Source organism: Martes martes (assembly GCF_963455335.1).
Source record: "Martes martes genome assembly, chromosome: 10".
NCBI lineage: Eukaryota > Metazoa > Chordata > Mammalia > Carnivora > Mustelidae > Martes > Martes martes.
The window spans coordinates 79,104,722-79,128,094 of NC_137898.1; the positions used below are offsets into that span (position 1 = coordinate 79,104,722).

The 23,373-nt window shown below is 39.6% G+C and overlaps 2 protein-coding genes across 3 annotated transcripts in view; one reads left to right on the forward strand and one right to left on the reverse strand.

Annotated features, from left to right (window-relative positions):
* Positions 1–5,835, forward strand: part of CEP57 (centrosomal protein 57) — a 39,743-nt gene extending 33,908 nt beyond the window's left edge. For both annotated transcript variants that reach the window (XM_080816059.1, XM_080816060.1), the window contains 3 exons: positions 930–1,174; positions 1,977–2,121; positions 3,997–5,835. In XM_080816059.1, coding sequence (XP_080672185.1) covers positions 930–1,174; positions 1,977–2,121; positions 3,997–4,230 — 624 coding nt within the window. In that variant the 3' untranslated portion in view covers positions 4,231–5,835. The remainder of the gene's footprint in view (positions 1–929; positions 1,175–1,976; positions 2,122–3,996) is intronic.
* A 5,632-nt stretch (positions 5,836–11,467) lies between these two features.
* Positions 11,468–23,373, reverse strand: part of MTMR2 (myotubularin related protein 2) — a 133,093-nt gene continuing 121,187 nt past the window's right edge. The window contains exons 12-15 of the mRNA XM_080816167.1: positions 19,482–19,574; positions 16,185–16,298; positions 13,540–13,716; positions 11,468–12,834 (exon numbers count right to left, since the gene is read on the reverse strand). Of these exons, the coding sequence (XP_080672293.1) occupies positions 12,673–12,834; positions 13,540–13,716; positions 16,185–16,298; positions 19,482–19,574 (546 nt within the window). The 3' untranslated portion in view covers positions 11,468–12,672. The remainder of the gene's footprint in view (positions 12,835–13,539; positions 13,717–16,184; positions 16,299–19,481; positions 19,575–23,373) is intronic.

The following is a 23,373-nucleotide window of genomic DNA, read 5'->3' on the forward strand; positions in this document are numbered from 1 at the left end:
AATTTTAAAGAATGGTAAAAATGTTGGCCACACAAAAGAAATGGCATGTGCAAATATAGTGTATTTAAATAATGCAGATTTTCAGAGCTAGTTCAGTGATTCATGAGTTGCATACACCACCTGGTGCTCATTACTTCCAAGTGCCCTCCTTAATGCCTGTCACCCAGTTACTCCATCCCCCATTCCCGTTCCCTCCAGCAACCCTGTTTGTTTCCTAGAGTTGAGAGTCTGTTATGGTTTGCCTCCCTCTCTGTTTTCTTTTTTTTTTTTTTTCTGTTTTCATCTTACTTTATTTTTCCTTCCCTTCCTCTCTGTTCATCTGTTTTGTTTCTTAAATTCTACATATGAGTGAAATCATATGGTATTTGTCTTTCTGTGACCAACTTATTTCGCTTAGCATTGTACCTTCTAGTTCCATCCATGTTGTTATATGTTAATTTGAATCTAGATAAAAAATTCAAGCAAGCAGAGAAATTAAGGGATGGTGGGATATAAGGCCAGTGGGGTATCAGTTGCAGTTCAATGATAGAAGACTTTTTTCCTATGCTAAGGAGTTTGGACATTAAAGTTAGTGGGCTTAACATCAAATATTTCAAGTAGGAGAACAACCTGATATTCCTATTACAGTAATATTTTAGGAGGAGAGCCTTTAGCACTATGGAGTTAAAGACTGAACACAGGGACAGGGAGGCCAAATGGAATCTTCCTGTAGCAAGTAGTAGGGGTAGTTGCAAGGGAATGACAAGGAGGGTGGAGACAAGAGGAGGTTTGGAGATATTTCAGAGGTTCAGTGTGACTCGGTACTTGGATTTACTCTAGGAGATTTATATTAACTCTTCGTGGGTGGGGGTCTTTTTATTCCACTTAGGGAGTAAGCAAGAAAACAGATTTAGGGGATGTGGCTTCAGTTAATTCTCATTTTTCTTCAGTCCACCAGTCCTAGTCATGCTGTGGTAGCCAATGTTCAGCATGTCTTGCATCTAATGAAGCAACACAGTAAAGTCCTGTGCAACGATCGAGTGGTCAACAATGTTCCTTTGACAAAGCAAGGTTCTTCACGAAGTGGTAATAAAAGTAAGAAGTTGTCAGTAACGCCTTCCTCCTCCAACAGCATTAATGAAGAGTTGTCAGACGTCTTACAGACTTTACAGGATGAATTTGGGCAAATGAGCTTGTGAGTTTTAGTTTTTGTTTCTTGTTTTTTGGGTTTTTTTTTTTAAGTTATATTTAGTTCTGGGGTGCCTGGTGGCTCAGTCAGTTAAGCATCTGCCTTCTGCTCAGGTCATGATCCCAGGGGTCCTGGGATTGAGCCCTGCATTGGGCTCCCCGCTTAGCAGGGAGTCTGGTTCTCCCTCTCCCTCTGCTCCTCCCCGCTGCTTGTGCTCTCTCCCTCTCAAATAAATAAAAAATTTTTTTAAAAAGATTACAGTTCTGAAACTTCATTTTAACTTCTTGGTGACATCATTAATTGTATTGTTAATTTGTTCAGCAAATATCTGAGCACAGTCCTTGAACCAATCACTAAGACCTTAACAAATAGAACTGTTCTGGGGGAAATCTCTCCCTTTTTTAATACTGTTAAATGTTTTCATGACCAAGGTTTACATTTAAGTTTTATTTTCTTATCAGGAGCTTGATATACATGGAGTTTAGTTCAACTTAAATGATAAGTTAGGATATATTTGAAGAACAAGATCCTCCCTGTCTTTCTAGGCTTTTCTTTTCAATATACATGTATATGTATACTGTTCCGGGGGAGGAAGGAATATAAATAATTAGGTCTTTGAAATTAAGAACTCCTTTTGTGTATTTGCCTCCAGTGCCTTTCTTGAGCCTTTAAACCATCTTGTTGCTCTGTTTAAGAAATTGAGTCATTTTTTACTGCACAGACCAGTGGCCCTATGGTGAGTGGGTTGTGGTGGACCTAACTATGAAACCAGACACTTAACCAAGCCTTGCTTTTATTTTTTATATAGTGACCACCAGCAGCTTGCGAAACTTATCCAAGAATCCCCAACTGTTGAACTGAAGGACAACTTAGAGTGTGAACTGGAGGCATTGGTGGGGAGGATGGAGGCCAAAGCCAACCAAATAACTAAAGTTCGAAAATACCAAGCCCAGGTAACTCCAACTCAGTTTCCCTTTCCCTGTTTCTAATGATTAAAAAGAACAAAGCAGAACCAAAAGTCCTTTTCCTCAAATACATTAAGTGATGACATTGAAATGTATCACAGATAGGGAGCTATAGGGAGCATTTCTCTAATGTAGACACTAATTCAGTCCTTTCGTACTAAGGATTGGTGCCCAGTGGGCTAGGAAGGAAGACACTGTCTTGTAATCTGTGAGAGTCGATTTCATCATCTAAGATACATGTTTCAAATACTGAGTATATTTAATCTTACCTTTATATGAACAAACTTAAACTTCCCTGATGAATTTAAATGGTTCTAAATGGTTCTAAGTCTTTTGAAAGCACTTGGAAATTCTTGATTCCCAAAGGAGTAAGTCAGATATAAATATGTGAAAAAAAACTTGTTATATTTCTATTGCTAATTAAATTAATAGAAGAGCCATGTATTTAATATCTACTAAGTACAGTGGGAGGACACACTCTAGGGTTTCATCTGGAGAGAAACATAGTGATTCACGGCTTAGGCAATTGCTGTGACTGCTGAGAGCGGGCTAGAGACCAGCTGGGCAGGGGGAAGCTCTTCTCTGTCAGAGGTCATCACTGACTGCAGTGGGGGAGAAGCAGACAGATTGGAAGTGTGCTTTGGAAGTAGAAAGATCAGGGCAGCTTGCTGCTGAATATCATTTGAGGGAGAGGGCAGCCATACCACTGATGGAAATGGAGAAAGACTAGAAGCAGAATAGGCTTGGCTGACATTTACTGATTGGTGGCTATGTAAGGGGCATGATGCTAAGTGCTTTTAAATATGTCCTCTTATTTGATTTTCATGGATCACCTATGAAATGGGTGTCTTGTCTTATTCTGTAGATGAGGAAACTGGGCTCTTTCCTGGGAGGTAGGCACATCCTAAAGTGAAAATAAGTAACTTCTGTGCAAGGACATACTAGCCTACTGGTAAATGGCAGAGCTGGCATGCAGACGTGGGTCTTTTCAACTCCAAAACCTGAGATTTTAAGTATTTTTGTAAAGTTCATGTTTAAAAAAGATTAAATATAAGCAAATGATTGCTATAGGAGTAATGGTCTAATTTGGTTTTTGTACATTCGATTTAACTTTATTCTCGCTAATGGAACACCAGCTTGGCAGCAGCTTAAAGTACAAGTAAAGCTCTCTAAAAATTTAAATTATTCTAAAATAGTGAAACAATTAAAAATCTTTTTTTTAATATTTTATTAATTTATTTGACAGAGTGAGATCACAAGTAGGCAGAGAGGCAGGCAGAAAGAGAGGGAGAATCAGGCTTCCTGCTGAGCAGAGAGCCCCATGTGGAGCTCGATCCCAGGACCCTGAGATCATGACCTGAGCCGAAGGCAGAGGCTTAACCCCCAGAGCCACCCAGGCGCCCCTAAAAATCTTTTGTATTAATACATTACCATTACATCTCTTTGTCCATCTAGAATGTTTCATTGCTCCTCAAACTAGTTTCTAGAACCACTCTTCTCTTCTTCACCTTTAGTATCTATCCTATCCTTCACTTACCATGTCAGATTTTTTTGTCTTCTCCATGACACCTTCCCCCAGCCCCTCTTCTTTCTCACTCTATTCTGCACTAGGGCAGCACTGCCTTACCTTCTGAAACAGCCCCAGTGTTGATGTTTACTCTTGTTCACTTGTTTGTGTGTCCCTTTATATTTTGACACACGGTGTTCAGTGACTGGTACAGTAAGTTTTTGAAGGCTTTAAAACAGTAAAACCAGAATATATGATCTGCATTTTAGTTTGTGTGAGAGTTTAAAATACCAGTTGTCTGAAGAGAATGTTTTCATTGAATGCTCCTTTTTCCCTGCCTTCGTTATTTGCTATAGCTGGAGAAACAGAAGGTAGAGAAGCAGAAGAGGGACTTGCGAACCACCAGAAAGACTCTTGATGAAGAAGGAAACAGCAGCAGTCGTTCTTCTGGAATCACAGGGACCACAAGCAAGAAGGACGTTGTCAAACTGAGACCTGGTGAAAAAAGCAGGAAAAATCTTCAGTTATTGAAGGACATGCAAACCATACAGAGTTCATTACAAAGCAATAGTTTATGTTGGGATTACTAACTGGTACCAGGTTATAAATTTTATTCAGATAATCTGTACCTCATCAATCAGATTTTGACAATTTACTCTCCAGGTCTCATACTCTCTTACATTGGAATTAATGAATAGCAGGTGTTAAGGGGCCCAAGCTTCATTACACAGGCTTCTTGTGTTACGCATCATGACTAAATGTTAAACCACCTAAGTGGAAACCGGGGGAGTTTTAAAGGCCAGGAAGTCACACACACTGCTTCTTTGAGATGAATTTGCTGTACTGAAATACTGCACTTTTGTAAACAAATTACCAGTTGTTTACTTGTGGGTATGATTTTTTTTTAACAGTTCCTTACATATCTAAGTAAAATTAGGTTTAAATTATCAAAATGCGAGGCTGTCCTGTAGGCAGTGTTTGCTTAAAAAGTCTTTCTAAATGTTCCCCTGACACAAATCACCCCTTTCTCCTTTCCAATACAACCATTAAATATACTTTGTTTCGACTATTGGTGGAGCTTTTCTATATTTAAATATTTATACATATTTAAAAGGATTGCTTTGTTTTATTTTTTGACATTCCAGACATCGATCAGTATTAAATACACTTGTATTGATGTTATCCACCATTAAAAAATTTTTAAAGACCCAGCATTCATTTTAAGTCCATTCACTGCAAAAATTTTAAAAGCATTTTTTGAAGTATAAGCAAAATACTAATGAAGTAAATGAGCTTTTAGAATGAAGAGAGAAGAGGAAATGTAAAGCATATATGTTTGTTGTTTTTAAATAATACCTGTTTGTAATCATGCTATTCAGTTCGAGGCATTGTGTTTTTTAATCTTGAAACTTAGAGAAGAGCCCCTTGGACATGTTATCGGTGTGCAGTATGAGTGCATTAGCTATACACGTGTAACTCATTATGTTAATAATGTGAATCATAATTCTGCATAGATCAAGACATGTGAACTTTTTATAAATTTGCCACTGAAGTCAATAAAGCAGCTTTTTTAAGGAAACACTGAAATTTTCCTTAACAGCCTGTTAATAAAGGCTTTATTTGTTGTAATCTCTCTAAAAAATGCATTTCTAAATAGGACATTAACATATTTTGAGAAACAATAAGAATATATAATTACATACTTTGCCTTTCTCATGCTTACACAGAAGCTAAGCCCAACAAGACTGAACTGTCTCATGGCATGTGATGAGATATTCTGGAGACTACTAAAGGACACATTAACCACATGTCAGATTTTTTATGCCTCCCCTGGGATCCAGATGGAAGTTCCGGGATTTTATCTGGGTATAATCAGCATGAAATGTAGTGCCCATCTGGGCACTAAGCTTATTAGGCCCCTTACTTGAATTAATTTTTTTACAGAGTTCTTGATTTAGGTTCCTTGAATTTGGATCTGTTTGTGAATGTTCTAAAATTGTATGTAAACTTTTGCTTGCGTGCACAGTTTTGTATTCTCTTGATGTCACAACAGTGAGTCCACAGACCCAAAGAATCACTGCTCTGGTGACATGGAAAATATTTTCTTGTGTCTCGACCACCATTTCAACTATTCAACTTTTGTTATTGCTGTGTTTGAATTTCAGGTCATTAAACCGTGTGACATTTGGCATGGTAATGGCTCTTAAGTCCTAATTAGGGGAAGTTTAACGGTGCTAAAATCCACCCCATCCCTCAGATAGGAGTCAAACTCTCTTCTTCGGCTTTTAATACCGTCAGGTGAGAGTTGAAAACAAGGATACCAAAACTGCCTCATTCTTGTTATCTGAGAGTTTACAGCGGAGGGGTTTGCTGTTAGCCACCTAGTTTGTTGCGAGAGCACTGGTGCAGTGCACTTCCTTATACAAGTGTCTTCTGTATGTGAGATGCTGAAATGAATACCAGGCTAAGAAGGGTATGCATGCAAGGTAGGTGGTAGACATCTGAATTATTTCAGCATTTGTGTGGTGAACGCAGTGGTGACAGCACGAGCGCAGTACAGTGAGGGCACAGAGGAGGGAGTTAACATCCTGGAGGAGGAAGTGATGCCTAGACTCTGGAAGAACTGGAATTAGCCAGAAAAGCGAAGCATTCCAGGTCAATGGGATAAAATAAAAAGGGAAAAGGCCAGATTCTGCAGTTGACTTGGGAGAGTTGTGACTAGCTGAGTGGTACTGGTACCTAAGAGTCGAGATACGCAAGTGAGACTAGAAGAGTAAGCCAACAAGTTACAGGAGGCTAAAGAGCTATGACGTAACCACATGGGTCTCTGTTTTGTATCCCAGATCATAAAGGGAAGAGTGCACCTGCACAACCGCTAGTCATAGATATAAAGTTATAAAACAGCTCTCAACTCGAATATGAAAGTTACATAAGCTTCTGAATTTGATGTAGTCCCACTTGTTAATTCTTCCTTTTCTTATTTGTGCTTTTGGCATTAATGTCCAAAAAATGATTGAGGAGACCAACATCAGGGAGCTTCCTCCTATGTTTCCTTTAGGAACTTTATGGCATCTGGTCTTCTGTTTAAGTCTTTGATATATTTTGAGTTAATTCTTGTGAGTGGTGTGAGGTAGGGGTCCACTTCCATTATTCTCCGCCTGTATTTCTCCAGTTTTCCCAGCACCACTTGTTGAAGACTGTCCTCTCCCCAGCAGGTGTTCTTCGCTCCCTTGTCGAGTATTAGTTGACCACATATGCCAGGATTTCATTCTGGCCTCTCTCCTGTTCTATTTTTGTGCTAGTACCATACTGTTTTTATTACTGTGGCTTTGCTAGTGTACAACTGACCCTTGAACAACATGAGTTTGAACTGTGTAGGACCACTTACATGAATTTTTTACAGTATTGCAAATGTATTTTCCTTATGATCTCAACACTTTCTAAGCTTACTTTAAAAATACAGTATATGATACATATACAAAATGTGGGGTTTTTTTTTTTCAAGATTTTATTTATTGGAGAAGGAGAGCATAAGCAGGGGAAACAGCAGAGGGGGAGAGGCAGTCTTCCCGCTGAGCAGGAAGCCTGATGTGGAACTCGATCCCAGGACCCTGGGATCATGACCTGAGTGGAATGCAGATGCTTAACTGACTGAGCCACCCAGGTGCCCCCAAAATACGTGTTTTTTTACTCTCTTACTGGTAAGGTTTCTGGTCAGCAGTAGGCTATTAGTAGCTAAGTATTGGGGGAGTCAAAGTTATACTAGGATTTTAAACTATGAAGAGTCTATACCCATGTTGTTTAAGGGTACCTCTGGTGGTGGCCTTTTTTCTTGGGATTGCTTTGGATATTTGGGGCCATTTGTGATTCCACAAAAAATTTTGGATTGTTCTATTTCTGTGAAGAATGGCTTTGATATTTTGATGGGTATTGTGTTACATAATTTTTTGGCACATAATTGTTCATATTTGTAATGATCCTATGTATTTCTGTAGTATCAGTTGTAATGTCTTCTCTTTCATTTCTAATTTTGAGTTTTCTTTTTCTTAATTTAGCTAAAAGTTTGTCAGTTTTATCTTTTCAAAGAACCAGCTCTTTTTTAGTTGACTCTTTTTTCTTGTTTCTCTGGTCTCTCATTTATTTCTTTTCTGGTCTTTATTAATTTCCTTCTGCTAACTTTAGGCTTAATCTGTTCTTTCTCTTTTTGAGATAAAATGTTAGGTCATTTGAGATCTAATTTCTTAACATCTGTGTTTATTACCATAAACTTCTTTCCCTTTTGATTTCTTCTTTGATCTATTTGTTGTTTAGAAATGTGTTGTTTAGGCTCCACATATTTGTAGATTTTTTCATTTCTCTCTTGTTGATTTCTAGTTTCATACCATGGTGGCCAGAAAAGATAGTATGATTTCAATCTAAATTTGCTAAGATTTGTTTGGTGTCCTATCCTATGATCTGTTCTGGAGAATGTTCATGTGCACTTAAGAACAATGTGTATTTTGCTGTTTGATGAATTCTGTGTATTACTGATAGGTTTATTTAGGGTTCAATTCCAGTGTTTATGTTGTTGATTTTCTGTCAGGATAATCTTCCCATTGGATAGGGGGTATTGATGTCCCCTACTCTACTGTTACTGTTTTTTTCTCCCTTAAGATCTGTTAGTATTTGCTTAATGTATTTTTGGTGCTCAGGTGTTAGCATACATATTTACAACTGTTATATTTTCGTGATGTATGGACCTTTTTATCATTATATGACCTTTGCCAGTTTTATGATTTTTGGCCTGAAGCCTGTGTTGTGTAAGTAGGCAATGCCTACCTTGTTTTGGTTTCCACTGGCTTTGAATGTCATTTTCCATCCTTTCACCTTGAGCCTGTGTATGTCTTTAGAGCTGAAATGAAAATTCTATAGAGAGCATATAGATGGGCCTTGGGTATTTTCCTGTTTGTTTGTTGTTTGTTTTTACCCATCCAGCCACTAGTGTGCCTTTTGGTAAACCCAGTCCATTTTACATGTAGGGTCATTATTGGTATGTGAGGAATTACTACAGCCATTTTATCTTTTGCCTTTTAGTTACTTATCTCTCCTTTGTTTCTTTTTCCTTCTGTTTCTGTCTACCTTTGTAAGCTGGTGTTTGTCCTTGGTGACTTGCTCAGTCTTCTTTTTTTTGTTTTGGGTCTTTGCTCTAGATTTTTGTTTTATGGTTACCAGAAGGTTTAGTAAATAAAACATCTCATAGAGGAAAATAAAAGTCATTTTTTGCTGATAAAAGCTTATCTTCATTTACTTCATTTCATTCTTTTATACTTTAGATGTCACAAAGGATCTCGTTATGCTGTGAATTGTTAGGATTTAATAGCTATCATTTTTAATGCTCTTTAACCTTTATGCTGCAATTATTTTATATTCTCAAGAGTTACAGTTTTCTGTCTGTCGATCACTTTAATAAAAATGTTGTGTATTGAGATCTTTTCACCTGGAATATCTACTTCCAGCATTTCTTCTAAGGCAGTGTTAGGGGGTGTAAACTCTCATATTTTATTGGTTTGGGAAATCCTTTATTTCCCTTTCATATCAAGGATAACTTTGCCACTTAGAGTATTTTTGCCTGGCAGTTTTTCTTTCAGCTCGTTGAATCGGTCATTCCATTCTCTCCTGGCTTGTAGAAATTGTGCTGAGAAATCTGATAGCCTAATGGGGGAGGGGCGGGGAGGTGTTCCCTTATAGGTTTTTTCCCCCTGGCTTTTGACAGTTTCATTACAGTGTGTCTTGGAGAAGGTGTATTAGCTTCGTATTCTTGTATATCCAGTTCTTTCCTCCAGGTTAGGAAGTTCTCAACCATTTTTTCTTTCTATAAACACTCTGCCTCCTTCTCTTTCTGATATACCCATTAATCTTATGTTAGCTTTTCTGTTGGAGTCTGATAATTGTTATAGGTTGTATCCACTTTTTAAGTATCTTAGTTCTCTCTCCTCTTCCTCCTGAGTCATTTCTAAACCCTTATCTTCCAGCTTGCTTATTCTCTCTTCCATCTTATCTGCTCCATTTCCAGTGCTTTCTAATACTCAGCTTTAGATTTTCATTTTAATTCTTTTTTAGAATTTCAATTTCTTTGGCAAAGTACTTCTTAATGTTCATTAATTTTATTCCTAAGTTCATTGAATTGCCCTTCTGAGTTTTCTTGGAGCTTCTTGAATTTTGTCCTGTTACTTTGAATTCTAAGTTAGATTGCAGTAGTCCATGTCTTTGGGTACAGTTACTGGAGAATCGTCATTGCCTTTTTGTGATCCTATATTACCGTGATTTTTCATGGTATACAATGAAATGGGCCTCTGCCACCACATTTAAAGTAGCAAACACCTTTCTTATTTACATAAGGCTTTGTTTGATTTTAATTATTCATCAGGTTGGCAGTTAGAAGCCTTTCTTTTATTTCCCAGAAGGTGGTGCTATAGCACAAGCTTTTGGGTTTTCTTACTAAGGGTGACTTCCTGCTAAAGTTTGATGTGTGCACATAAAAGGTGGTAAAAAGAAGAACACACTGGGGACACCTGTGTAGCTTAGTGGGTTGGGTGTCTTCTGGTTTAAGCTCAGGTGATGATCTCAGGTTCTTGAGATCCAGCCCCACCTCGGCTCTGTGGGGGGCACACGGTGCAGAGTCCTTGAAACTCCCTCTCCCTCTGCCCCTCCCCCCCATGCATGCACACCCATCAGCTCTCTCAAATAAAATCTTTGGTTTTGTTTTTTAAAGGCTGGACGCAGAGTAGGGGGAGGTGTATGCTTAGCACTTGGGGCTTTAGGTGTGCCATGGCCTGGTAGGGCAATCCTTGAGTGGGGGATTCCCAAAGGCACATGGATGGACCTCTTGCTGGAATCCCAGAGCTTATGGCAGGAAACATGGCCCTTCAGCTCTCTTTGGCTTGTTTTTTCTTTCCCACTACCCAGTCATGGAAGTCTCTCCTCAGAAATCTAGGTGTTCCTGAAAAGCAATAGAACCCTCCAACTGCAGCCCATTGCCGCTGAGCACTTCCGGGTACCCCGTTCTCGTTCTACCACCTCCACTAAGGTCACCACAGTCAACTGCCACTGTAACTCCCCTGGCTCCATAACTTCCTTGGACTTGTGCAGAGGCACTTCTATTCAGTCATGGATGTCCAGCTGGTTCTAAGTTGAGGGGGGAGGAAAGAGGAATGTCTCACAAGGCCATCAGGGAATTCTCTTAAATGCACTCCACCTTAAAAGACTCCTGCCATGGTGAAAAAGGAAACCCCTGGAAAAGTCTTAAAACGTTAAGTGATAGATTTGCATTTCCATTGCTCTGGCCTTTGAATGGAATTTAAAGTGGATGTGTAGGGTACTGAAACAAAGTCTGAAACTCTTGATCTCTTCAGTCATCCGTATTTTTATGTGGTATCAGACCAAAATGATCAAGGCTTAAATGAGGAAAATGATAGAATGGACATCAATGGATTTGTAAAATATCTGGAAGAGAAAACTTAGCTTCAGTTGATGGGCTGACCGCTCAAAAAATACCCTGACGGCTTTTTTTTTTTAAATGTGTATCATACAAAGACCAAATCATCCTGGTACTGATTTTGCTAATATTGGAGGTAGTAGGAGAAATTACAGTTCCTCACCACCAGACCCAACAACAAGGCTGAGGTCACAAGTGAAAGAACACTGCATTGTTTAGTACTGCTTGATTTGGGTATTAGAAGCAAAATGGGTTGAAAGTGAACACTTCAATCTGGAGCAGGTGCTAAGCCACCCTTCTTCAAAAACATTTCTACAAGACATTTAAGGCAAACAGGATAAGGACAACGTTTTAAAAGTCAGTTGAAATTTCCTTTTAATTAAAGAACCAAGGGACAAGAAGCTCCTTTGTTACAGTACATAACATATGGCTCTTAAGGTATCAGGGAGTCAAATGTTTACACCAGTGCTGAACTGTTACTGGCAGGTGAACAGTGAAGCAGTATCTCCTTTACTGGCGTTGAGATTGTAACATATTTGTACATGCAGTAAGTTCTTTGGTAGACTTAATCTTTCAGTGGAATTACAGAATTTGCGAACTAAAGTAGTAAAATATCTCATGTAAAATTTGAGCATATTTCCCACCCATAAGCTATTTATACAGACTTCAGGAAAAAAGTCAATCCTAGTAAACTTTTAAAATATTGCCTCAAAACTCAGCCAATTAACTTCTGTGTTCAGACACACACCAAAAAACCATAAATGCAATAAAGGAAGGGAATAATGAATTTGTAAATATGTTTCATTATGTTTCTAGTAACTGGGCAAATGGAAACTAATCTGAAGGGTGTGGAATTCTTTGAAGTCCTGGGCAGCTACTGCTTCCGCCTCTCAATCCCGCGCCCGCCCCCAAGCACATCTCTAAGGCATCCATTCGGACAGCTATCTACTACAACTTAAATACATATGCCAGTAATGACAGCAATAATTTTCAACTACTACTATGCCATAATATCCTCAGATCTTTGCCATATCATATATGAAGAGTGTGGGTGCAGAAAGGTGATGAAAGTAAATCACTACTACAGAAAAGAAAAACCCACGACGGGGGAAGGGAGTATCATGTGATTCTGAGCTTTCGTGCCGTTGAGGCTCAACATGTGTCATGGCAGGGAACTGCAGTGTCGGTGCGCTGAGATTAACAGGGATGCTCCTTCCCTCTGTGCAGCCAGTTCTCTTCCAGCCGGAGGTGTGTTTCCGAAGTGTCTGTATTTTGATTTTAAAATCAGAAACTTGCTCCCACTGTGGATCTGGTAATGAAGCATCTAAATATTCTTTGGGTGACTCAAAAGATTAGTGTCATAATCGTGGAATTACATAGGGGGTTATTTCACGTACGCCACCTGCACTGCCACAGTTCTAAACCCCTCCTGGAGAGATTTAAAATAAATAAAGCAACTGCACTTCTCCCAGGGCTGGGTTCTAACTTCAGAAGACTCCTAAAGCTGCCACTGTAATGCGGAGTTCATGGCCATGCCGGCCCCCCTTGGACAGTCCCCTCACACAACAGTTTGGACAGGAGTGACACACTGTGCAGGAGAACTGGCCCTCTCAGAGGATGAGGTTGATCGGTTGGAAATCTCTCTCTGTAGTTCCTCTACTTTTTTCTGAAGCTCTGCTCGTTTAGCAAGAAGTTCTTTATATCTGTTGTGAATGGGCTCCTACAAGAGCAAAACACCATAATGTCATTCAATGAGGCAGGCATAAACAAACCCAAAGTCCAATCGTGCTGGTATATAGTTCTTTCCCTAAGTGCTGTCATGGGCATTTTCTTGGCTCTGGGGACCAGGCCAACCTTTCCGGCACAATGGTGATAATTAACTGGACTACTGACAGCACCGTTCTTCCAGTGACTTTCCCAGGGCCCCCGAGTACTTCCACAGGTATACCCTGCAGCTGTTACTTAAAAAACAACCAAGTAACAAGACAATAAGTAAAAGCCAAAACTCACAGATTTCCTGTCACTTAGCTGCATATTTTTAGTCTTTTAAACAGTTCTAAGTAGTATATATTCTATAACAAATTTCAGAATGGACCAGAATCGGTCAGGCTTTTAATTTTCTTAAAGTTATTTCCTCAAACCTATTAAAATGACCTGCAGAAGTCATCCAATCCCCCACACTCATTTTCCCGAGAAGGGAAGAAAAGTGATTCATCCAGGACCATACAAGCAAAGACAAGGCGCGAACCCAGTTCATTGATGACCCCCATGTAGTGCTTTTTCTACTATACAATTATAAATGTTAACAGGAAAAAAGGAAAGTTTTAAATATACCTAAATTTTCTAGTAGCTTTAAAGGTGATGAACCTAACTGATAGAACTGCCTGCATGAAACCTCGGGCTGTCTGCCCGAGAGCACTCATACCTGCGGTTTCATCCGGGGATTCCACCTGACGTAATAGCCCACCCAGAGCTCTAGGTGGCGCATGCTGGCTACCGGGTAAAGGACATGATTGGAGTAGCTGCCGTAGAGAGGATTAGTGAAGTCTTCCAGCTGGCTATTTATGTAAGACCACAGTGACACAGTCCTCTTAGGAAGATTCTGTAAGAAGGAAACAGGCATTTTCAATTATTAAATATCTCTAAGGAGGGAGAGGACATGGACACTTCAGTGACAGCCCTACTTTCATTCAAATCAGAGAGTACTAGAAAACACTGCAGTTAATTCATTAAAAATTTAAACAAGTTCTCATACTAGCAATTCCACTCAGGTATATACACCAAGAGAACAGAAACATATGTACACAAAAATCTGCACACAGATGTTCAAATGGGCATTACTCATAAGAGCAAAAGGAAGAAACAACCCAAAAGTCCATCAACTGATAAAATGGATAAAATGCAGTCTATTTATATAATGGAATAATATTTCACCATGAAAAGGAATAAAGTATAAAGTGCATACTACAAATTGAACCCTGGAAACACGCTAAGTGAAAGAAGCCAGACACAAAGGTCTCATCTTGAATGATTCCATTTATAGGACATATCCAGAAGGGGCAAATCCAGAGAGTAGTGATGGCCAAGGGACCAGGAGAGGAGACCAGGGAGAAACTGCAAACCGGGACACGGTTACTTCTCAATGTTCTAAAGTCAGCAGTGGTGACAGTTGTACAACTCTAGATAACTGAAAACTACTAAATTATACACTTTTAACACTTTTAACAAAAGAAGATTGACTGTTCCAGGGTCCTTATTAAGGTAAAGCAAAGGATATTTCCACCATTGATCTACCAATGAATTAGATGGAGTATTTGGGTTCTTTACTTTGACCACTTAGGTCCCATCATCTCTGTGAATTCCTGTGTTTGTGTCATCTGTTCCTAAAAGTTACTCTGCCTTGGCTTTGTGTCATCTCAGTCACCTGACTTAGAAAGTGCCCTTCAAAAGACCCTGTTCACTGCTGCACTTTCAACAAATTAAAATTTATTTCTGTTAAAAAAAAGGGGGGGGGCGCCTGGAAGGCTCAGTGGGTTAAGCCTCTGCCTTCGGCTCAGGTCATGATCTCAGGGTCCTGGGATCGAGCCCTGCATCGGGCTCTCTGCTCGGCAGGGAGCCTGTTTCCCCCTCTCTCTCTGCCTGCCTCTCTGCCTACTTGTGATCTCTCTCTGTCAAATAAATAAACAAAATCTTTAGAAAAAAAAAGATTATGGACTGAAAATTACAGCTCAGCAAAAAAGATTATTTTCTTAAAATCAAGATATAGTTAAATCCTACTCAAGCCTCTCAAAAGATAAGGAAAAAAGTATCTTTGGAACTTAGGTGGTTTTAGTTATTTAACATCCGGTAAGTTCTTAAAGCACCTTCTCTGTATGGGAATGCTGACTGCAGGCTGGCCACTGAAGAGATGGTTTTTTCAAAATTTCCTGGGGCACCTGCATGGCTCAGTCGGTTTAGCGTCTGCCTTCAACTCGGGTCATGATCTCGGGATCCTGGGATGAAGTCCCACGTGGTGGGGCTCCCTGCTCAGTGGGGAGCCTGCTTTCTCCTCTCCTTTCTGCTGCTCCCTACCTCTCATGTGCTTCCTCTCAAATAAATATAATCTTTAAAAAAATTTTTTTAATACCTGCTTTCAAAGAATGTACAGTCTGTTACATGGCAGTTACTATGGTGTTCTGTAGTTTATTTTATTGAACCACGCAATAGTACTATGTTTCCCCATTTACCAAAGCAGAAATGAATTTTCCCAAGGTTACAAGACAAGGGATAGATCCGGGATTTCATCCCAGGCAGCCTGGCCCCAGAGCAAGCACTCCCTGCCATGATGCTTTATAGAAGAGCATGAATAAACCGGTTGGCAACCACATTTTTGGAATGAAAACTGATGCAGAGGGAAACACCCAATCAAGAGGATTTGGAATTTCATACATAGGATACATGTATTTCAAGGTCAGAAGTAAAACTTGAAATGTCATCTTTACACGGTGTCTTCTAAATACCAACCACTTACCAGTGATCTCTCTGGGGAAGCAGAGAAGATTAGTGTCATAATGGTGGAATTACACATGGGGTTATTTCTTTCTACACAGTATCTCTTCAGAGTTCGGTGGTTTTATGGTATTATTTTGCAATTTAAAAAAAAAAAAAACACCTAAAATGGCTCATACATATGCACCATGTATCTGGGGATCTCTTCATTCGTATGTGTATTTTTCTTGCTAATTAGATGTTTCTGCACCTGCTCTGAAGGATTTCCATCCCGCAAGGACTGGTGCGCCTGAGAGCACACAGACTTCAGTTCTCTTTAGCAGACACTACTTTTCAGCCGTAAACACACCTGCACCTGACAGCTAGCTGGTACCTTCAGCCTCGCAACAGAGGTACTTGAAAACCAATCAGGCTCAGATATATGGAAAGAAGCCATCGTATTACACTACATGGGAATAAAACATGACCAAAGAAATCACCCAAGAGGACTGTTAGGTTGAAATCTATCAGAGAATGCACCGTCGCAGGGAACATCACATATATTGGGAGTAGAAGAGGGAAGGGTCATGGCTCACATTTTACCTCTTTTCCTCTCTGAAGTTCACTGTTACAGAGGAATGTTCCAAATAAACAGCTATATAGATGGTCCAAAATGGTAATGAGAAAATATTCATTGAATTCAAATGCTGTAGGAAACTGAAAATTGAATATCACAAACACAAAATTATTAACATTTTTTCAAGCATATTCATCCCCATATATGGGTAGGTTCTTTGTAATACTTCTTAAAATAAGGTTAAACAATGTTCAAAACTATGTATTTCTAAGCCATTATCTGCTTCGTTCTCTGTTCAAAAATCACTCTACCACTTTTCTGAGATTTCTCCCCAAGAGAAATCCTTTCCTTGTGCAGCAAGAGTTCGAATGGTGTGACCTTGGTGTTTCTGTATCTCCCTGTATCTGTTAATCCTAACCTTGGAGAGGGATGAATTTTGACTTTGGCAATTCTGACAACTCTTGGCCTTTCTTTGCCAAAAATGACCATAAACAACATAGTAAGATTTTCTTTAAATTTTCAGCAACATAGTTTTGGTTTCAGGGATTACACAAAAAATATCACTGTCTCCAGATAATGTCAGCAATGCACAAAAAATAAAGATCCAAGGCAGATGTGCAGATCATTTAAAAGCCAGCCTAGTCAAACCTGGGATCAGCAGTTCAGCAGCCTCTTTCTAACAAAAAGAAAATGCACTTCCTCTTTAACCTAGGACAAGAGCTTGACCAGGTATTTTAATATTACCTAAACAACAAATCTGGGGTGGAGGTGTACTTATCAAGGATGGAGGACAGATCCGAGGAAGGGAAAGAGTTCGTATAATCCACCCTTATCCAGCTAATACTTCAAAATTTTTGAATAGTCTCCGTGAAAATTGTACCAATTGCAGGACTGTGAAAAAGAAAGTCCACGAATATCCGGACTACAGATTTGGGGAATAAATATTGGTTCTAAGTCTTTCTTAGAATGATCCCAACCTAGTAGTGCAAAAAAACAGCCTGAACTGCATGCACAAGGGATAGGAAAGAAACCACCTTTGTCTCCACATTTCCTAAATTTAGAAGCAGGTAACACAGCAAATTCCTCGAACAAGGAAGGCTAACTAGCCTGCCCTAAATGATCATTTCTGTGGCTGTGAAGCTGAACCAGGTGATTCGGAGCACATGTCAACAAAAAGCCAATTACCCGTAAGAAACCCGGTCAAATCACAGTCACTCATGTACAAAATAAATCCCATCCCCTGTACTGTTACACACTCTTAACAGCCTTATCAGCCAACCGTGAATGCATTCTGACTCATTACACAGCCATCTGAAGGAGCTAAGCCTGTGATCAGTTTCTCATCTTTTCAACAAAAGCACATGCTCAGTCATGAGAAGAGAAGAGAGCTGCACTCGCAGGCAGGTCCTTACCCCAAACGGAGGCGGCGGAGCAGGAACTTCCGAGAGCAGAGGAGGAATATTTTCTCCTCCTAACGGCTTTAGAATTGGAAGGGCCCTTCACCAACTGCTTCCTGACCCAGGAGTGAGGGGCTGGGGCCAAGGGTGGGGGGACAGGTAGAATCTGGCCAATCACCACATAACCGATGTCACTTTCACAAGTGTGCTTGCTTAAGTCTCTGCACAAAAGTTCAATTATTTACAAAACCAGTGATGGCCCATAAACATGCCTAACATGTTCTATGTTCCAGAATATCATACAGGAAAACAGAACTGGATGTCTAAGATAAAGACACATCACTATATGACGTATTTTCAGTTCCATCAGAGAAATGTAAGATGAAACTGATTTTCTATGCAGTAACTTAAGCTCAAAATTGGAGTGAAGCTGCTTTTAGGTCTACAGTGTATAGTAAGTTAGTGAGGCAAGTACTTACCGCGTACTCTTCTATGCAAACAGCTGGCAAATGGGATTTTGTTTCTAACAAACATACCAGAACTAATATATTCGCACATGCTGCCCCTTTAGGGTAATTCCCCTGGGAGAGCAGTGCTCAGCCATCAACGCTGTCATGGCTTCAAACCACTTTTCAAGCCTTTTCAGAGGGCATATTTAATTTTCGCCAAGAGTCAAATATTATTTAAAAATCAAATATGGTAATGGTCAATAGTGGCTCTTCCTGTTTTTGGTCAAACACCCAAAAAAGGACTGTCAAGGATTTGCAGAGCTGCCATACAAACTCAAGGGCAATTCCAAAGGAAAAATTCAAACCTCGTCCAAGAAGTAGTAAACACCATTAAACTCTACAGTTGTTTCTCCCCTTCTCCCAACACACCAAGAGCCTTTTATAGAACAAAACTCTAAGTGTCATACACATCAGCAGGTTATATTTTAAATTCCAGCCTCATCATTCCATCATCATATCGACTACAACACGGCATTTAACCCAGCAGCTTTCAAAATAATCCACCCAAACTCATATGCCATTGGGGGAAATGCTTATATAATTGGTGTATTTCATCTGAAGATCACCTTTCGTTTTCTTTTAATGAAATAATAGTGTTTTCTTGAAGCTAAAATGTAATCCTAAAGCAAAGCAGAGACAGCAACTGCCCTATTTTATATTCATGTGGCGGTCTCACTAAAAACAAACCAGACTCCTAGTTGTCTAAGGTCTAATAAACCCTTGGGCAAATAATTAGCTGACATAGCAGTGACCTGTAGCCAAGCTCTGAGATGATTTTTCTTGAGTTCAATATGTTTAAGACACCAACCCCTCGCCTCACTAGTGCAGTGATCCCATAGCAAAGCAGGTGTTTTTCAGTCTCCCCCGATATCTTTCCAAATGACTACATCCATTACCATTAATATTTCAAACCAGTTTGTTAGAAAGTTAATAGAAGGTCTAAAAAACAATCTCTCTATGCCCAAGAACAAGAAGAACTGAATCTATTACACATTTACCTACTCATAATTCCCACGTAAACGTATTTTTCCATTCCTTAAAAGAGGACTTTATTTTGCTCCAGTGAACTAGCCTATTGCTCATTTCTTCACCTCTACCTTCTCTAGCAATGTATAGACAACCTTCCGGGGAGATATATGACAGTTAACTACTTGTCCAAAACGAAGGAGGAAACCTCTCAGGTTATTATTAATGCCACTGGTTGAAATGCTAATGGATCAAATTGTCAAGTGTTTAATATGATCTCCAAATAATGTCCTTTAACTTAGTTCATAATGTAACAAGTAATAGTTCTATTACCAAGAAATCTTCCAAGAATTTCCATTTTACCTGCAATGTAGGATAATAACTGACCACACCTTCCAACTCTGAATGCCTTAAAAGAAAGATGTAAGAATGACTATCCCAGATAAGTTACCTGTCTTGTCATTTGCCAGACACAGTCAATAAACTGAAGGAAAACAGGCGATCTGTCTGCATCTGCATGGTTCTTATCTCCATGGCCAAGTCTCTGGAGCAAAAAGAGTGAAAATCTGTATGAGCTTTGTGGAATTTTTCTTTTTCATGGAAATAATTTTATTTTCTAATTAAAGTAATATCTTCCAGTAGTTTTTAAAGTTCAAAAGTCTTTTTAAAAGAGCATAGGGGGGCACCTGGGTGGCTCAGTGGGTTAAAGCCTCTGCCTTCGGCTCAGGTCATGATCCCAGGGTCCTGGGCTCGAGCCCCGCATCAGTGTCCATGCTCAGTGGGGAGCCTGCTTCTCCCTCTGTCCCACTCTCTCGCCCACTCATTCTTTCTCTCTCTTTCAAAAATAAACAAAATCTTTAAGAAATTAATTAAATAAAAGAGCACAGCAAGGAAAACAGAAACCACTCATAGCCTTACCAAGCAGAAGTCTCTGTTACCATTTTGATGTACAAACTGCCATATTATTTACTGACATGAGATGCTTATAATAGGAAATTACAACTTTAACAAGAGGAACCCAGATCTTAAGAGGTTGATAATGGAAGACAGGAGCAGTCAGACCTCAGAACCCCAGATTGTTTGTCCCAGAGATTTACTATTCCCTAAATATTAACAGACACCGGTCCAACAGCCTCAGGAAGCACCCGTCTCCTTTAACAATGTGGCCAGGGTGTGCAGGGGGGTCCTGTCATATCTTACCTCATATGTCTTTATCAAGAAGAATCACATCGGCACAAACCCTTGAAAACCTCTAAAGAATGCTTGACATCTGCCTTCCAAGCATGTACTCACCTCCTTCCTCAGTTTTTTTCTCTTCTAAGGGCCTTTGCCCCAGATGACTGTAACAGACTCTCCACACTCCAAAACAATGATTCTAAATGTCTGGTCCACAGATTACCAGGGGCCGGGGGGTGGGAGTGGGGGGTAGGGGTGGGGGAGGGAGAGGGGTCTGTGATGTCAAAACTATTTTCAAAATAATACTAAAACGTTATTTGCCTTTTTCAATGCACTAACATTTACGCTGAGAGTGCAAAAGTGACGAAGGATAAAACTCTGGGTTCCTTCGGAGAAATCAAGCAAGGCACTGGAATCCAGCTGCACAAGTCGTGTCAGACCCTGCCTTGCCACACACTCGCAGTCAAATGAAAGGGTGGAAAGAGCCAGTTTCCTTGATGAAGCAGTAAAAATTAATCCTGCTAAGTCTCTCCCCTTAAGGACAGCCTGTGTAACAAAATGGGAAATACACATAATGTTCTGCAGCTGCAAACCTTAGCTGATGGTACAAAACACCACGTTTTCATGGAAGATCATTTTGACTTGAAAGAACAACTGATATATATATATAAACTATGGTTATTAAGACTTGAAAGTCTTGCAGACTTTTTTTTTTAAATGTACAAAGCAAATGTGTCATTTCAAGGAAAACTGGTAAAATTCAAGCTTTCAAGCTTTGAATGCACATTAGATTTTTGGGAAACTACCTGTCACAATAAGCTTGATAATAGACGTTTCTGATAAAATCACTGGTGATGCTCACAAATTAGATGATAGTCTGTAAGGAAATGCATTAATACTGGAAGAGCTGTGTAAGTCAGTAAGCCAGTATTTTTCAAATAACCAACACCTGATGTTACAGAATCACGCATGGGTAAAAGTTCTATTCAAAACTCAAGACAGACCAATGGAATTTAATAGAAAGGACAATGAAAACCTCATTGATCTAGTTTTGGATTCCACATTACAAGTAACCTCAATGAAATCAGCATTTGTTAAATTTAGGCACAGTATGAAAGAATATCCACAATTCCCTGAAAAAAGCTATCAAGACACTCCTGATTTCAACCTGCATATCTGTGTATGGTCAGATTTTCCTCATTTACGTCAAGCAACAGCACACATTGCAATAAAATGAATGCAGAAGTAGTTGTGAAATTTGGCTGTCTTCTAATAAGCCAGACGTGAAAGGAATTTGCAAAAAATGTAAAACAATGCCACCCTTCACACTAACATTTTTATTGTTGTTGTTTTAGAAAATACAATTCGTTTTCTTTAAAATGCTCTTTAGGCTAATATACAGTAGTACTATGTCCTGAATGTTTGTGTCCCCCCCAAAAAAAATTCACATTGAAATCCTAATGTCAGATGTAATGGCAGGAGTCATCATCTGGGAGCTGCTAGTCATGAGGGTTTCAGAAGCCCAGCAGAGGGGATTAGCGCTCTCATCAAAAGACCCTACAGGGGCACCTGGGTGACTCAGTGGGTTAAAGCCTCTGCCTTCAGCTCAGGTCACGATCCCAGGGTCTTGGGATCGAAGCCCCATGTCGGGCTCTCTGCTCGGCAGGGAGCCTGCTTCCCCCTCTCTCTCTGCCTGCCTCTCTGCCTGCCTCTCTGCCTACTTGTGATCTCTGTCTGTCAAATAAATAAATAAAATCTTTAAAAAAAAAAAAAAAAAAAAGACCCTACAGAGGGTGCCCGGGTGGCTCAGTGGGTTAAGCCTCTGTCTTCCACTCAGGTCATGGTCTCGGGGTCCTGAGATCGAGTTCCGCATCGGGCTTTCTGGTCAGCAGAGAGCCTGCTTCCTCCTCTCTCTCTCTCTGCCTGCTTCTCTGCCTACTTGTGATCTCTGTCTGTCAAACAGATGAATAAAATCTTTAAAAAAATAAAGACCCCACAGAGCTCTTTGGTTCTCTTCACCACATGAGGACACAGAGAGAGGTTGACAATCTACAGCCTTCCACAGAACCTGACTATGCTAACACCCTGACCCTGGATTTCCAGCCTTCAAAACCGCGAGAAATAAATTTCTATTGAAATTTTACAAGCCACCCAGTTTGTGGTATGATGTTAACAGCAACCCAAAAAGACTAAGACATATTATTATTTCATTAATATTTATACATTTTTAAAAATTTAATTTCTTCGGCTCCCTCTCTCTCTCTCTCTGCCTGTCTCTCTGCCTACTTGTGATCCCTCTCTGTCAAATAAATAAATAAATAAATTTTAAAAAAATTTTAATTTCTAAATTGACACACATTGGTAGATATAAACCATATAAACGAAGTTCTCTGGGGTCACCAATAATTGTTAAGAATGGAAAGAGATCCTGACAATGAAAAGTTTGAGACTCACTGCCCTTCATTAACCAGGTGAATGTACCCTCTTGACCAGCTGTCCTTTAACTGTCAAATTCTGCTTTCAGATAAACTGGGGGAGGAGGGGGATGGAGTAGGGAACCAGAGTTAGCAATCTAGGAATCCACAGCTATTTCCAATGGTCTTAAATGTTTACTATTTTGATCACACTGATATAAACACGTGCAGCTCTGGATGACTAAAACTTCATTCTTTGAAGTAAGAGGGTTTTTGTAATGTGTTTTTTCATCATAAGTATATTTTAGAACTGAAAAATGTGAGTCATCTGAAAAGATCCTCCAAAAGCCCAGTTTTATTCAACAGTTCAAGTTAAAAAAAAGCAAACTACCTTTAAATTTGTCTGCTTCTTTCAAGTTAACTCTTGAACTCTTGAACAGCACAAATGGGCCAAGTGAGTTCACTTAAATGTGGATTTTTTTTTTTTTTACAGAACTGTAGAAGTGTTTTCTCTTCCTTATGATTTTCTTAGTAACATTTCCTTTTGTCAGCTTCCTTTATTATAAGAATACAGTATGTCATACACACAACATACAAAATAGGTATTAATCATTCATCTTATTGGGAAGGCTTCCATCAACCACAGACTACAGGGAGTTAGGTTCCAGGGAGGAGTCAACAGTTACATGTGGAGTTTTGATTGCACCCCTCTCCCCCACACTGTGCGTTGTGCAAGGGTCATCTGTATTTGTA